Source organism: Capra hircus, chromosome 13 (genome assembly GCF_001704415.2).
Source record: "Capra hircus breed San Clemente chromosome 13, ASM170441v1, whole genome shotgun sequence".
Taxonomy (NCBI): Eukaryota; Metazoa; Chordata; class Mammalia; order Artiodactyla; family Bovidae; genus Capra; species Capra hircus.
The window spans coordinates 50,055,141-50,070,381 of record NC_030820.1 but is presented as its reverse complement, the minus strand read 5'-3'; the positions used below and the strand labels follow the sequence as shown (position 1 = coordinate 50,070,381).

At 39.3% G+C, this 15,241-nt stretch overlaps 1 protein-coding gene across 2 annotated transcripts in view; it reads left to right on the top strand.

The window, feature by feature from the left end:
* The window catches only part of HAO1 (hydroxyacid oxidase 1), a 61,621-nt gene that overhangs the window by 15,840 nt on the left and 30,540 nt on the right, over nucleotides 1-15,241 (top strand). For both annotated transcript variants that reach the window (XM_005688179.3, XM_005688180.3), the window contains one exon: nucleotides 13,990-14,245. In XM_005688179.3, coding sequence (XP_005688236.1) covers nucleotides 13,990-14,245 — 256 coding nt within the window. The remainder of the gene's footprint in view (nucleotides 1-13,989; nucleotides 14,246-15,241) is intronic.

Genomic DNA, 15,241 nt, shown 5'->3' with positions numbered 1-15,241 from the left:
TGCAGAATAAAGAGAGTATATCTGATTTCTCAGAGAACCAATTAATAAAATGTTTACTATAGCACTGTGAAAATCTCTCTGGTTTTATGCACAGTGGATGCAGTAAAATTTTATTTCATTTCCCATGGAGGTACATTAGCTCTTTTGCTCTGTTTAATCATGGGAAATAATAATGAAAGGAAAAAAAGAGATTAAATATTTACTTATGCTTTTGCATCTGACTTGCTATGTGAACAAATACCACATGAGGGAGTGCTGGGACCTCAAATAGAGAAAAATTAAAACCTACCTAATGCGTTCCAGGAATCCTCAGCATATTAGTAAATTCTTATTAAACTGTCAGAAAAAAAAAAAAAAGATTTAAAAAAGAAATTCTTACCCCTGGATGCAATTAGAGGCTACCACACAGGATTTGATGGGCCATAAAACCATTAAATCTAAACACTTTCTTTTTGAGCCTAAAAGGGCAGAACATTCCAAAGTGAAGTTTTGGGACTCAGTTGTGACTTGACCACCTATTAAGGTGCAGGTGGAACAGATTGTAGAGTGGCACAAAGGCCCCAAAGAGCTGAATTAGGGTGTAGGTGAGAGATTTAGCTGTTGAATTTTCTGGATTTTCTGAGATTAAGTGATCAACCTTAACACTGAGTGAAAGACCATTCAGCAAGAAAAATTGTCATTTCCTTTGCTCCAGGCCTAAATGATGTATTTTTGAAAGCTTTATTGATTTATATATTTATGTGTTGTACTAGGTGACTAAGTTTATATGAGGAAAATATCACCATAAGTTTTAATTTTAACTAAATCCAGGAGAAGCACCAGATTTACTTTAAATGAAACTTTCACTATTTCTGAAGTGAGTACCTTTTATATACCAGGTACTTGAACTTCACATCCCTATCATTAATCCTCACAATAGACCTGTGCGGTCATTATCATTTATCATTCTCCTCTTTTGACAGAGTGAAGGACACCCTTGACCAGTATTGGCCAGTGATTAAGATGGGGATTGAACCTAGATCTGTTTCACTCTAGAGTCTGACCCATTGATTTGTCTTCAGCCATTATTGTATCCACTTTTACTGAGAAGAAACAAAAGTAAGGAGGAATAACGGAGAACAGATAGTTCATTAAAACTTTGTCCAAATTACGTCAGTTAAAAATTTGGAAGGGATTTATCTCTGGGTTTTCTATTTTGTTCCATTGATCTATATTTCTGTCTTTGTGCCAGTACCAATACGGTCTTGATGACTGTGGCTTTGTAGTAGAGTCTGAAGTCAGGCAGGTTGATTCCTCCAGTTCCATTCTTCTTTCTCAAGATTGCTTTGGCTATTTGATGTTTTTTGTATTTCCATTCAAATTGTGAAATTATTTGTTCTAGCTCTGTGAAAAGTACCATTGGCAGCTTGATAGGGATTGCATTGAATCTATAGATTCCTTTGGGTAGTATACTCATTTTCACTATATTGATTCTTCTGATCCATGAACACGGTATATTTCTCCATCTAGTAGTGTCCTCTTTGATTTCTTTCACCAGTGTTTTATAGTTTTCTATATATAGGTCTTTAGTTTCTTTAGGTAGATATATTCCTAAGTATTTTATTCTTTTTGTTGCAATGGTGAATGAAATTTTTTCCTTAATTTCTCTTTCTATTTTCTCATTATTAGTGTATAGGAATGCAAGGGATTTCTGTGTGTTAATTTTATATCCTGCAACTTTACTATATTCATTGATTAGCTCTAGTAATTTTCTGGTGGAGTCTTTAGGGTTTTCTGTGTAGAGGATCATGTCATCTGCAAACACTAAGAGTTTTACTTCTTCTTTTCCAATTTGGATTCCTTTTCTTTTTCTGCTCTGATTGCTGTGGCCAAAACTTCCAAAACATGTATAATATCATATATGAAATGAATCACCAGTCCAGGTTCGATGCATGATACTGGATGCTTGGGGATGGTGCACTGAGGTGACCCAGAGGGATGGTACGGGGAGGGAGGAGGGATGGGGGTTCAGGATGGGGAACATGTGTATACCTGTGGCAGATTCATGGTGATATATAACAAAACCAATACAATATTGTAAAGTAATTAACTTCCAATTAAAATAAATAAATTTATATTAAAAATTGGGAAGGGAATACCTCTTTGCATTGCTGTAGTATAAAACATCAATTCATAACTTTTCTTGCCCTTATTTTCAACCTATTTAATGACTACTGTATATTTTGGATATTCTGATTATTTAAAATGATCAAAAGTCAGTAAACGTGCTCTTTCTGTACATACGCTCATACACATTACATATACATACACATATACATATTGTATTGCTAACTCATTTCTGTCATGTCCGATTCTGTACGACCTCATGGGCTGTAGCCTGCTAGTCTCTTTTGTCCATGGGATTCTCCAGGCAAAGATACCGGAGTGGGGTGCCATTTACTACTCCAGGGGATCATCCCAACTCAGAGATCGAACATGTGTCTCTTATGTCTCTTATAGTCTCCTGCATTGGCATGTGGGTTCTTTACCACTAGCGTCACCTGGGAAGCTTTATATACATATATAATAATGATTATGGGCATCTTATATATCTGCGCATATATAAATATATAATTCATATATAAAATTATTCAAAAAGTGATAGGTTCAGTGTTGAAATTACTTTGCAGCAAGAGACACATTATTCATCTAAAACAGCTATTAAAATATTAGACTTCAGCTGTCTTAAAGACTAACATCAAATGAAACAATTTTTAGTATTTTGCACCAGAACTGAGCAGCTTTCTTGAGAGCATGAGATTGCTTCTTCTCAAACTATTAGTGCTCTCGAAGATATCAAAGTGTGACAGCAAGAAGTCAAAGGCTAACCTATAGATTCCAACATTCAGGGTGTCAAATTGAGGGAGGTTGATTGAAGTCACCATGTGTAAATCTGATACTCCTTGAAAACATCATTAAAAGTCATCTCACTGTTGTGTGGTCTTCATGCCAGCTGTCAGCTATGACAAGGCCTGGAGACTCAATAAAAATGAAAGAATTATAACCTGGGAATCATTACAGTAAAGCTAATGTTCTTATCTATTGCAGAGTGCTGCCCCAGAGATAAAGTAGGAACAAAGAAGGGTGGACTAAGATGTCATTAGGAAGAATTGTTCCGAAAATATTTCCACACAATGAAAAAGAGTTCTTGGTGTATAGTGACATTACGACCACTCAGTGTTATATTGTTTCAAAATCAGACCATGGAACTTCATGAAAACACTGGCTTCTTGGCCCTTTGGGGCAGGCTTTAAATTGGTTAAATATTCTAAATTGTAAATGAATATTTTTGACCACTTCTAAAAAGGCCTCTTGATGAAAGTGAAAGTGGAGAGTGAAAAAGTTGGCTTAAAGCTCAACATTCAGAAAATGAAGATCATGGCATCTGGTCCCATCACTTCATGGGAAATAGATGGGGAAACAGTGGAAACAGTGTAAGACTTTATTTTTTGGGTCTCCAAAATCACTGCAGATGGTGATTGCAGCCATGAAATTAAAAGACGCTTACTCCTTGGAAGAAAAGTTATGACCAACCTAGATAGCATATTCAAAAGCAGACATTACTTTGCTGACTAAGGTCCATCTAGTCAAGGCTATGGTTTTTCCTGTGGTCATGTATGGATGTGAGAGTTGGACTGTGAAGAAGGCTGAGTGCTGAAGAATTGATGCTTTTGAACTGTGGTGTTGGAGAAGACTCTTGAGAGTCCCTTGGACTGCAAGGAGATCCAACCAGTCCATTCTGAAGGAGATCAGCGCTGGGATTTCTTTGGAAGGCATGATGCTAAAGCTGAAACTCCAGTACTTTGGCCACCTCATGTGAAGAGTTGACTCATTGGAACAGATTCTGATGCTGGGAGGGATCGGGGGCAGGAGGAGAAGGGGATGACAGAGGATGAGATGGCTGGATGGCATCACTGACTCGATGGATGTGAGTCTGAGTGAACTCCAGGAGTTGGTGATGGACTGGGAGGCCTGGCATGCTGAGATTCATGGGGTTGCAAAGAATCAGACACGACTGAGCGACTGAACTGAACTGAACTGAAGTATTTCACGCATAATTATAGTAGAAGTTTTTTCTTCCCTTAGATAACTGACTTTAGAACATTCTTTTTCTGAATAATCTAAATGATAGCTTTCAATGTTGAGACAATAATTTTAATTGTGTCTTTAACAAATCTGTGTAATAATAGCTTCCTAGGCAAAGAAACTCTGACCCCTCAATGGCTAGTATGGTGAATGTTTATGCAAACACTTCAGTGTGTCAGACCCTGAGTTTAGAACCACACAACTTCTTGGTACATGATCATCGCATATTTTCCCCATTGCATAATGACTTCCTGTGCAGAGGACAAAATGGGTTTTCTCAACAAAATTTTCAGCACAGCTGTTTTGGTGACTAAGTTTTGCAGAAGTGTTTTAATCAAATGCACCTAAAAAAGCCCCTTTTTGCCCTTTCATAATATTACCCCTTTTCCTTAAACATATAATTTTGGAAGCTTAACTCACCTTTCCCATAAAGGAGAGTTATTTTCAAAGAAATAATTTGTACCCAAAGTAGCACATTGCTTAATTGTTCTGCTCTGGTTTATTCCACATGAGTTAATTTCCCAAATAACAGACATCAATTCCCATTGATAACTAATAGTTTACATTGCTGTTTTTGTGGAAGTGAATAAACATCATTCTCAAATGTATTATAAATCTCTTCCTTGTCAAGCTTAGAATGATAAACTTTAGTTTCATTTGATGATTTGGCATCTTATTTATATGTGTAATTCACCAACTCAGTGGATATGAGTTTGAGCAAACTCTGGAGATTGTGAAGGACAGGGAAGTTTACTGTGCTGCAGTCCGTGGGCTCTCAGAGTTGGACAAAACTTAGTGACTGAAAAATTGTTTGCCCTGACATTAAACATTGAGAACTATTTTATAATTGGTAAATTTTACCTTCTTATCTTTGAGAAATCTCTCTTCCTCCTCATCTTCTATCACTTTAATTTTATTTTGTTGCTTGGTTTTTCTTTGAATCTGAAATCTAGGAAGCTAGCAAATTCTGGATAAGCAAGGTTATAAAATACATTTGATAATGCATGTCCAACTTTTTTGTGACCCCATGGTCTGTAGTCTTCCAGGCTCCTCTGTCCATGGGATTTCCCAGGCAAGAATACAGGAGCAAGCTGCCATTTCTTCCTCCAGGGGATCTTCCTGACCCAGGGATCGAACCCATGTCTCCTGGATTGGCAGGTAGATTCTTTACCACTGAGCCACCAGGGAAGCCCAAGGGGATGTTGCTGTAGTGCACTTTAGTTCCCTGACTTTAAATCTTACTAAGAGATGAATTAATAAGAAAATGTTGCAAAGTTACCTGTGTCCCTCTGCAGAGGAATAACAATGGAGAAGAAAAACACATTCAGCAGGACATGGCTGGCAATTGACAAGACACAAGCCAGCCCCTACCCACCCTGCAACTCCTGGTCAGTTTCTCCCTCTTGTTTCCTATAAGGTCCTATCTGTATTCAGGCCATTAGATATATCCACTTTACTTGCATGAGTCCTAGTGAAACAAGATATCCATTTCATTATTCTTAAAGTATAGTCCACAAAACAAATGTCAGTATTACTAGGAAGCTTGTTGGAAACACAGTATCTTAGGCCATATCTCAGACCACTTGGGTCAAAATCTGAATTTTATCAACATCCGCATGTAATTCTTGTGTATGTTGAAGCTTGAGAAGCACTGGACAGAGACTGGAATGAAAGTTCTTGGTGGTTTCCAGCCAAAGGCATAGCTTAAATCCCCAAAGATGAAGTAGTGTTGGGTGTAGCTCAAATATTGTTTCCATCTGAAGGCCCTCCAAGACCTTCTGAGAGCCTCTGATTCCGTGATGATTGCCTGCAATGAGCAGGAACTGAGAAGCAGAGTGTAGATGCATGGGAGATGTGTACAAAGTAGTCTTTATTTAAAGAACTGAAACAGGCAGATTTAGCATCTCCTGAGATTTAAGGTCACAATAGCCCTCCTATCTGCTTGCCTCCACATTCAGATTACTTGGATTAGAAATAAATGTTTTCTTTAAGGCTTGATGTAAAGTGAAACCCTGGCCAAACCTAGAAATACAATTGCATTTCAGCCACAGGGAGGGTTTTGCCAACTTGCGCTGTTTTGCAAAGCTATTTACCTGTTCTAGCCCAGCCAACGGAGGGCCAGTACTCCTGCCTGGAAAATCCCATGGATGGAGGAGCCTGGAAGGCTGCAGTCCATGGGGTCGCTGAGGGTCGGACTCGACTGAGCGACTTCACTTTCCCTTTTCACTTTCACGCATTGGAGAAGGAATTGCAACCCACTCCAGTGTTCTTGCCTGGAGAATCCCAGGGACTGGGGAGCCCGGTGGGCTACCGTCTATGGGGTCACACAGAGTCAGACATGACTGAAGTGACTTAGCAGCAGCAGCAGCCCAGCCAAATCACTGAACATTGGGTTTAGCCTTTGTTTCAACCCCAGAGGTGGCTGCATTCATATATAATATGAACTGATATAAACCTCAGTAGTTTACAGATTTCATAGTGTAGGACACTGAGTTAATTATATTGAATTTGGGGAGGCAGAATTAACTTGGTCTTATGCCAGATTATTGTAACCCATGTAGCATTTCCCCACCCTATGGCATATGATTTAATTCTAATAAAGAACTATTTGGATAGATCTAAGGATAATTTTTGTTAAACACAATGCACCAACATTTTCCACTAGCCCATAGCCCACTTTGATGTTGGGGGAGGGGTTAGAGCTGATAGTATTGATCTCATGATTTCCATATTATCATGCTTACAGTTGTAAAAGAGGAGAGAAACTAAAGAGTGTAGGGAAAATCTGAAACCTTTGCTTTCAGAAATTACTGCTTGATGTCTGGGCTTAGTGAATGCTATAACCACTAATATCTTCTCCACAGTTCTTTTCATGGAAATCTGTAGACAGATGAAGGGCAGCCATGGGGAGTGGAGAATGGCTTATTTTTGTTGTAACTCCTAGAGTATTTGCTTTTGTCTTGCCACTGACTTTACAAAGAGATCATACCCTGGGAATGTAGGAATTTCCTCCTTTGATATCCCTCTATCAGCCATAGTCTGGAGTTTCTTGGCCTGGAGAAGGTTCCTCTCTTCCATAAGTGCTCTCTTGCTTCAGGAAGTGAGAATCTGACACTATATTTGTAAGGAAGAATGAATGTCTTGAGCATCAGTACCCTTGTACAGAGGGCCTTCTCTGGTGGTCCAGTGGCTAAGACTTTGCACTCCCAGTGTAGAAGGCACTGGTTTGATCCCTTGTGGGGAACTAAGATCTTACATGCTGGAAGGTGCTGCCAAAAAACAAAATTAAAAAATTAAAAAACAACAACAAAACATTGCAGAGGAAAGCTGTATGTTGAGAGGATTATGAATAATGAGAACTCCAGGTGCTTGAAAAAATTCTAAAAATTTAAAAAGTTATCTAGAACTTCTTTTCCCAAATAATGTTAGGCATTCTCTCACTTAACCCTTTACAATTGCTTAGCTTTAGAGTTTACCAGAAAACATTCATAAATATCATCTCAATGGACCATCTGGCAATACTATGATGTGATGAAGTGGGTGGGGCAGCAGCTGTGGTTGAAGAATCTTTACAATTGAAATGTGCCTCATAGATGGCAAGTCTGAGAGTGCAGCCCAGACCTCTGACTCTTGTGTGTGTGTGTGTGTGCGCCCTCAGTCACTCAGTCATGTCTGAATCTTTGAGACATCTTCAACTGTAGCCTGCCAGACTCTCCTATCCATGGAATTTTCCAGGCAAGAATACTGAAATGGGTTGCCATTTCCTACTCTAGGGGATCTTCCTGAGCCAGGGATCAAACCCGCATCACTTGCATCTCCTGCATTGGCAGGCGGACTCTTTACCACTGCTTGAGAGATAGGAGAGATTGACATTTTTACTTAGGTCATTAATAGGGTTTTATCTTGGATGTTTCAGTATTTAAAACCTTACTAGTGTCTCTTTAGTAGTGTGTGTGTTGGGGGTGTATGTATTTTTTAATAGCAGTGACTTGATAACTCTTTCCTCTAAATAAAGAAGAGAAAGATATATCAAATATAAACAAAGTTTGAATATACCTAGAACATTAAGAGTTTATATGTCTATCCTTGAAGATCTATCTCAGGGATGATAAAACAAGAGTGGGTGGAAATAGAGTCATATGGAATCAATGTTTACTTAATGTTGTAGCTTCCTGGGTATGCTTTCTCTAGGACATGTTTACTGTCATGAAAGCCAAGATGTTCAGACTTGGATCAATGCAGGGGACCTTCTCATGGGCAAGAGACAGGTCTTGCCTTTTAGTAACATCACCATTTTGCCAGGAATTGGGAAAAGGCAATATGCTTTGGAGTCTTCATTCTGTACTACATGTTAGGAATGGGAGCCCATGAAAGCTGACCCCTGTCCTGTGTAAAATGAAATTTGACACTTGCTCCTTGTGAGAGCAGGTGAGAGTTTCATTGTGGAAAATAAATAGGGAGGGAGAATGGACTTTAAAAAATTTTGAGTTCTTGGCACTAGACTAGGATAACTTAAATTAGAATTTTTCAACAAAATCTATGTTCAGTCATTTATAAGATTAAAAACCTTGTACTTTTTGTTCCCCTCAGAACAATGTAAGCTGGAAGGGTACATCTTCACTCTCAGACTAAGGTGATATTTGAAATAGTTAGCAACCAATAAAACAAAGATTATGACCAATTACAAGAGGTGCGCATGCAGTAAATGGCAGGCATTAACCACGGATTTCCAAATTTCCAAACCTTCCCAAGTATATAGAAAACCTGTTCACTTGGTTGTCATGGCACTAAGGATTGGGAGAGTACATTTGTTCATACTGATAACAAGGGAGTCTTCTGGGCATCTGGGATTTCTAGAAAAATCATTGCCTTGGGGGAGTGGTCAGACATGCTGGGTTCTTTGTGTGACCTTACTTAGGCCACATCCTCTTCAGAACATATTTCTTTGTGGGAAATTGATGGTTAGGGGATTCTGATCCGAACAATCATTCTCCTCTGGTGTTTGTTCCAAACAATAGTGGATGACCTGGATCTGTTTTCCATATTTACAACTCTTAATGAAAATAAGATATTTATACATATCATTACTTATAATTGCTTACTTAAATATTTTTCGAATTATGAGTCCTTAAGAGAGAAATTCTCAAAGGAACACTTGGAGGAAATAGATTAATTATCCATAGATAATATAACCTTCAGATTAAGTCTTCTTTATCTGACCTGTGCCCTGAAGAACAGGGATGAAAGCATCTCTGAAGGCACTGGAAAAGTAACAATCATCAAAAACAAAATCCGCTTTACTACTAGGTTACCTTAGAGTAAAGAGGATGTGGCCTAGCTAAGGTCACACAGAGAACCCAGCATGTCTCACTCCCCCAAGGCAATGATTTTTCTAGAATTCCTAGATGCCCAGAAGACTCCCTTGTTACCAGTATGAACAAATGTACTCCCCCAATCCTTAGGGCCATGACAACCAAGTGAACAGGTTTTCTATATACTTGGGAAGGTTTGGAAATTTGGAAACCCGTGGTTAATGCCTGCCATTTGCTGCATGTGTGTCTCTTGTAATTGGTCACAATCTTCATTCTACTGGTTGCTAACTATTTCAAATATCACCTTAGTCTGAGAGTGAAGATGCACCCTTCCAGCTTACATGATGATGCTGTTTGAATGTCAAAAAGTGGTCTAGGGACTGGCAGCATTGGCACCACCTGGGAGCTGGTTAGAAAGGCAAGTTCTTGGGCTCCATCTCTGCCCGACTGAATCAGAAACTCTGGAGTGTTTTTCACAATTTGTGTTTTCACAAAAACTCCAGGGGATTTATCTGCCTGCTTAAGTTTGAGAAGCATGAGGCATTTTAACGTCTCAGAGCAGCTTTGTAAACAGGGTATCACTTGATTCTTATCTCCCTGTGTCACTTGGCTGACTTTCACTCATATTTGTTGGATGGCAGCTCAAAGATAAGTCAAATGAACCAGGGTCAAGTAGTCCATTTTATATATTTATTATGTATCTCTTGGCATTTGGCATACAGACATTGTATCAGTTTGTCCTCCACTAAAGATGACCCCAATTTACTACCTATTTTTGGAAAAAAGCCTGTCACTCATGTTCTTTCAAGTTCTCTAAGACAATAGGTTCGGTTCAGTTCATTTCATTCAGTCCAGTCGCTCAGTCATGTCAGACTCTTTGCCACCCCATGAACCGCAGCACGCCAGGCATCCCAGTCCATCCCAGTCCGTTTACTCAAACTCATGTTCATTGAGTCACTGATGCCATTCAGCCATCTCATCCTGTTGTCCGCTTCTCCTCCTGCCCCCAGTCCCTCCCAGCATCAATTTTCCAATGAGTCAACTCTTCGCATGAGGTGGTCAAAGTACTGGAGTTTCAGTTTCAACATCAGTCCTTCCAAAGAACACCCAGGACTGATCTCCTTTAGGATGGACTGGTTGGATCTCCTTGCAGTCCAAGGGACTTTCAAGTGTCTTTTCCAATACCACAGTTCAAAAGCATCAATTCTTTGGCACTCAGCTTTCTTCACAGTCCAACTCTCACATCCATACGTGACTACTGGAAAAACCATAGCCTTGACTAGACAGATCTTTGTTGGCAAAGTAATGTCTCTGCTTTTGAATATGCTATCTAGGTTGGTCATAACTTTCCTTCCAAGGAGTAAGCATCTTTTAATTTCATGGTTGCAATCACCATCTGCAGTGATTTTGGAGCCCTCCAAAATAAAGTCTGACACTGTTTCCACTGTTTCCCCATGTACTTCCCATGAAGTGATGGGACCAGATGCCATGATCTTCATTTTCTGAATGCTGAGGTTTAAACCAAATTTTTCCCTCTCCTCTTTCACTGTCATCAGGAGGCTTTTTAGTCCTCTTCACTTCCTGCCATAAGGGTGGTGTCATCTGCATATCTGAGGTGATTGATATTTCTCCCAGCAATCTTAATTCCTGCTTGTGCTTCTTGCAGCTCAACGTTTCTCATGATGTACTCTGCATATAAGTTAAATAAGCAGGGTGACAGTATACAGCCGTGACGTACTCCTTTTCCTATTTGGAACCAGTCTGTTGTTCCATGTCCAGTTCTAACTGTTGCTTCCTGACCTGCACATAGGTTTCTCAAGAGGCAGGTCAGATGGTCTGGTATTCCCATCTCTTTCAGAATTTTCCACAGTTTATTGTGATCCACACAGTCAAAGGCTTTGGCATAGTCAATAGAGCAGAAATCAATGTTTTTCTGGAACTCTCTTCCTTTTCCCATGATCCAGCAGATATTGGCAATTTGATCTCTGTTCCTCTGCCTTTTGTAAAACCAGCTTGAACATCTGGAAGTTCACGGTTCATGTATTGCTGAAGCCTGGCTTGGAGAATTTTGAGCATTACTTTAGAAGTGTGTAAGATGAGTGCAATTGTGCGTTAGTTTGAGCATTCTTTGCCATTGCCTTTCTTTAGGGTTGGAATGAAAACTGACATTTTCCAGTCCTGTGGCTACTACTGAGTTTTCCAAATTTGCTGGCATATTGAGTGCAGCACTTTCACAGCATCATCTTTCAGGATTTGAAATAGCTCTACTGGAATTCTATCACCTCCATTAGTTTTGTTCATAGTGATGCTTTCTAAGGCCCATTTGACTTCACATTCCAGGATGTCTGGCTCTAGGTGAATGATCACACCATCATGATTATCTGGGTCCTGAAACTCTTTTTTGTACAGTTCTTCTGTGTATTCTTGGCACTGTTTCTTAACATCTTCTGCTTCTGTTAGGTCCATACCATTTCTGTCCTTTATCGAGCCCATCTTTGCATGAAATGTTCCCTTTGTATCTCTAATTTTCCTGAAGAGATCTCTAGTCTTTCCCATTCTGTTGTTTTCCTCTATTTCTTTGCATTGATTGCTGAAGAAGGCTTTCTTATCTCTCCTTGCTATTCTTTGGAACTCTGCATTCAAATGGGTATATCTTTCCTTTTCTCCTTTGCTTTTTGCTTCTCTTCTTTTCACAGCTATTTGTAAGGCCTCCCCAAACAGCCATTTTGCTTTTTTGCATTTCTTTTTTTGGGGATGGTCTTGATTCCTGTCTCCTGTACAATGGAGACAGGAACCTCCGTCCATAGTTCATCAGGCACTCTGTCTATCAGATCTAGTCCCTTAAATCTATTTCTCACTTCCACTGTATAATCATAAGGGGTTTGAGTTAGGTCATACCTGAATGGCCTAGTGGTTTTCTCCACTTTCTTCAATTTCAGTCTGAATTTGGCAATAAGGAGCTCATGATCTGAGCCACAGTCACCTCCCAGTCTTATTTTTGCTGACTGTATAGAGCTTCTCCATTTTTGGCTGCAAAGAATTTAATCAATCTGATTTTGGTGTTGACCATCTGGTGATGTCCATGTGTAGAGTCTTCTCTTGTGTTGTTGGAAAAGGGTGTTTGCTATGATCAGTGTGTTCTCTTGGCCGAACTCTATTAGCCTTTGCCCTGCTTTATTCTGTACTCCAAGGCCAAATTTGCCTGTTACTCTAGGTGTTTCTTGACTTCCTACTTTTGCATTCCAGTCCCCTGTAATGAAAAGGACATCTTTTCTGAGTGTTAGTTCTAAAAGGTCTTGTAGGTCTTCATAGAACTGTTCAACTTCAGCTTCTTCAGTGTTACTGGTCAGGGTATTATTTGATATCTAGTTTAAAAGATTGGGAGGTGACTGATGTCTGTTTGAGGTATCTAACATATAATTGTATAAAATTTTAAATGACAATGTAAATGGCAAATGAGTTTTTAACAGATTTTAAAAGATAAAATTTAAAAAGTTTTAAAGGAAGAGAAAATAAACTCTCCCACCCTCACCTATCATTAACAATTAGTTTGTTTAGGTTCATACACTAGTAATCACATTCGTACAAATCATGGTATACATGTTATTTTGGAGACTTTTTTCTTTCTTCTCCTATTTTTTTTGGGTGGGGAAGAGGAGGGTGGGGGGTCCTGCTGCATGGAACTTAGGTCCCTGCTCAGGAACTGAAACCAGGCTTCCGCAGTGAGAGGGTAGAGTCCCGAACCACCAGGGAATTCTCTGCTTTCTTAATATACCTTGATAAACTTTCTGAGTCTGCAAATGTCATTCCTTGTAACTTAGAGGGAAGGAAGTAGGAGCAACAGAGGGACTGTGAGAGAGAGACAAGGGAGAAATAGAGAAATGGAGAGAGAGAGAGATTCAAGGAATCGGCTCATACAAATGTATAAATTGCTAAGTCCAAAATCTAGAGCTGGCACACTGGAGACCCCAGAAAAGCTGAGTTGGTATTTGAATGTAAAGGCAATCTGCTGACAGAATTCCCTCTTTCTCCAGAAAGGTCAGTCTTTCTCTCAAGGCCTTCAACTGAATGGATGAGGCCCATTCACATTATGGAGAGTAATCTGCTTTATGTAAAGTCTACTGATTTAAATGCTAATCTTTTAACAAAAAAAATCTTCACAGCAACATCTGGACACATTTGAGCAAATATCTGGGAATCATTGCCTAGCCAAGCTGACATATAAAATTAACTATTACAAAAATTACTTTTCATGGGTGTGTATATTTCATTTTATTTATGAACTATCATTTATCTATTTCCTTAAGATTGGAGATTCAAGTTGCTTCTAATTTTTTCATCCTTATGTATAGCACATCTTTGGCCCTTTGGGTCAATTTTGTCTTAATATCTGTTCAGAGTGTGGAAAGGAAAGCATGTTTCTAACTTTTTAAAGATGTAACTTTTTATTTCTGAATTGCCATTGTAGCTGTCTTTATCCCATGAACCACAACTTGAAGACTGGAGTAGGGAAAATGCCAAACTGGTCTTGATCTTCTCTTTCCTTCCTCAGCCTGCAGGTCACTGGGGACTGGCATGATGCTGAGTTCCTGGGCCACCTCCTCAATTGAAGAAGTGGCAGAAGCTGGTCCCGAGGCGATTCGCTGGCTGCAGCTGTACATCTACAAGGACCGTGAGGTCACCAAGCAGCTTGTGCAGAGGGCTGAGCGAATGGGCTACAAGGCCATATTTGTGACGGTGGACACACCTTACCTGGGCAACCGCTTTGATGATGTGCGTAACAGGTTCAAGATGCCACCCCAACTCAGGTAACCATGGGTCTTTGATCCAAAGACTTTCTCCAGTTTCCACTTGGGTGCTCCAGGGAATTAGATCTTCACAAAATGTTGGTCCCAAAGTATGGCTGTATGAGATCGTGTCTAGGAATGATAAGGTCTGGGTTCTAGAGATGTGTCATTGTCAAATATCCATATAATCCTCAGAAATCACACACCTTACGTGAGTGTCGCATACTTGAGCTATAACAACAGAGACAGGATTTGCCATATACTTGTCAAAGTAAAAAAATCTATGCCTCAGAGTGTATTAAGGGCTTTGAGTAGGATGAATTGCCATATAGATAGAAGATACTTAATTTAGCTTAAGTAACAGCTTGCTATTGTGATCCTAATACTGTATTTCTTTGTCTGTTGAAATAAAAAAGCACCCTTTTAATTTTATTTTTAAGTGTATTTGGAACAACTCTGGCAGGGAAGATTGAAGAAAACTAAAAGAATGGAGGCAAAAGAAGTCACATATTTGCTGCCTCATCTCTTACTTCTTTTAGTAACATATCTCTTTTGTTGTGGTTCACCCATGGTTCAGGATTCACTAGTTTATTTATTGGTTCATTCACTCTTTCGTCCATTCACTTACTCATTCATCTCAGGAAAAACAATGTACATATCTAGGAATCTAAGACTGAACTGTGATGGTTTTATCAGGCCATTCAGCTGATCCATCAACAAGGAATTATAGTCCTTTTCCCTATAAAAGATTAGAATCATGTTGAGTCAAAACTAGAAACTCAGTGGAGTTTACTGAAAAAGACAGAGCTACAAATCTCTCCTCCCCTTTGTTTTTACTTTCCCTTGGTTCCTATCAAAATCTGCCCTTATGTTTTTCATATCAGTGTTTGGCTGATAGACTTTAGGGCTAAAACTATTTTGACCAGAACCAAAATCTTAGTTTTAATGGAGGACATTTTGATGATGGGATTTCAAATCGTCCACCAGAGTACAAGAAATGAGGGATGACTTCTTTGG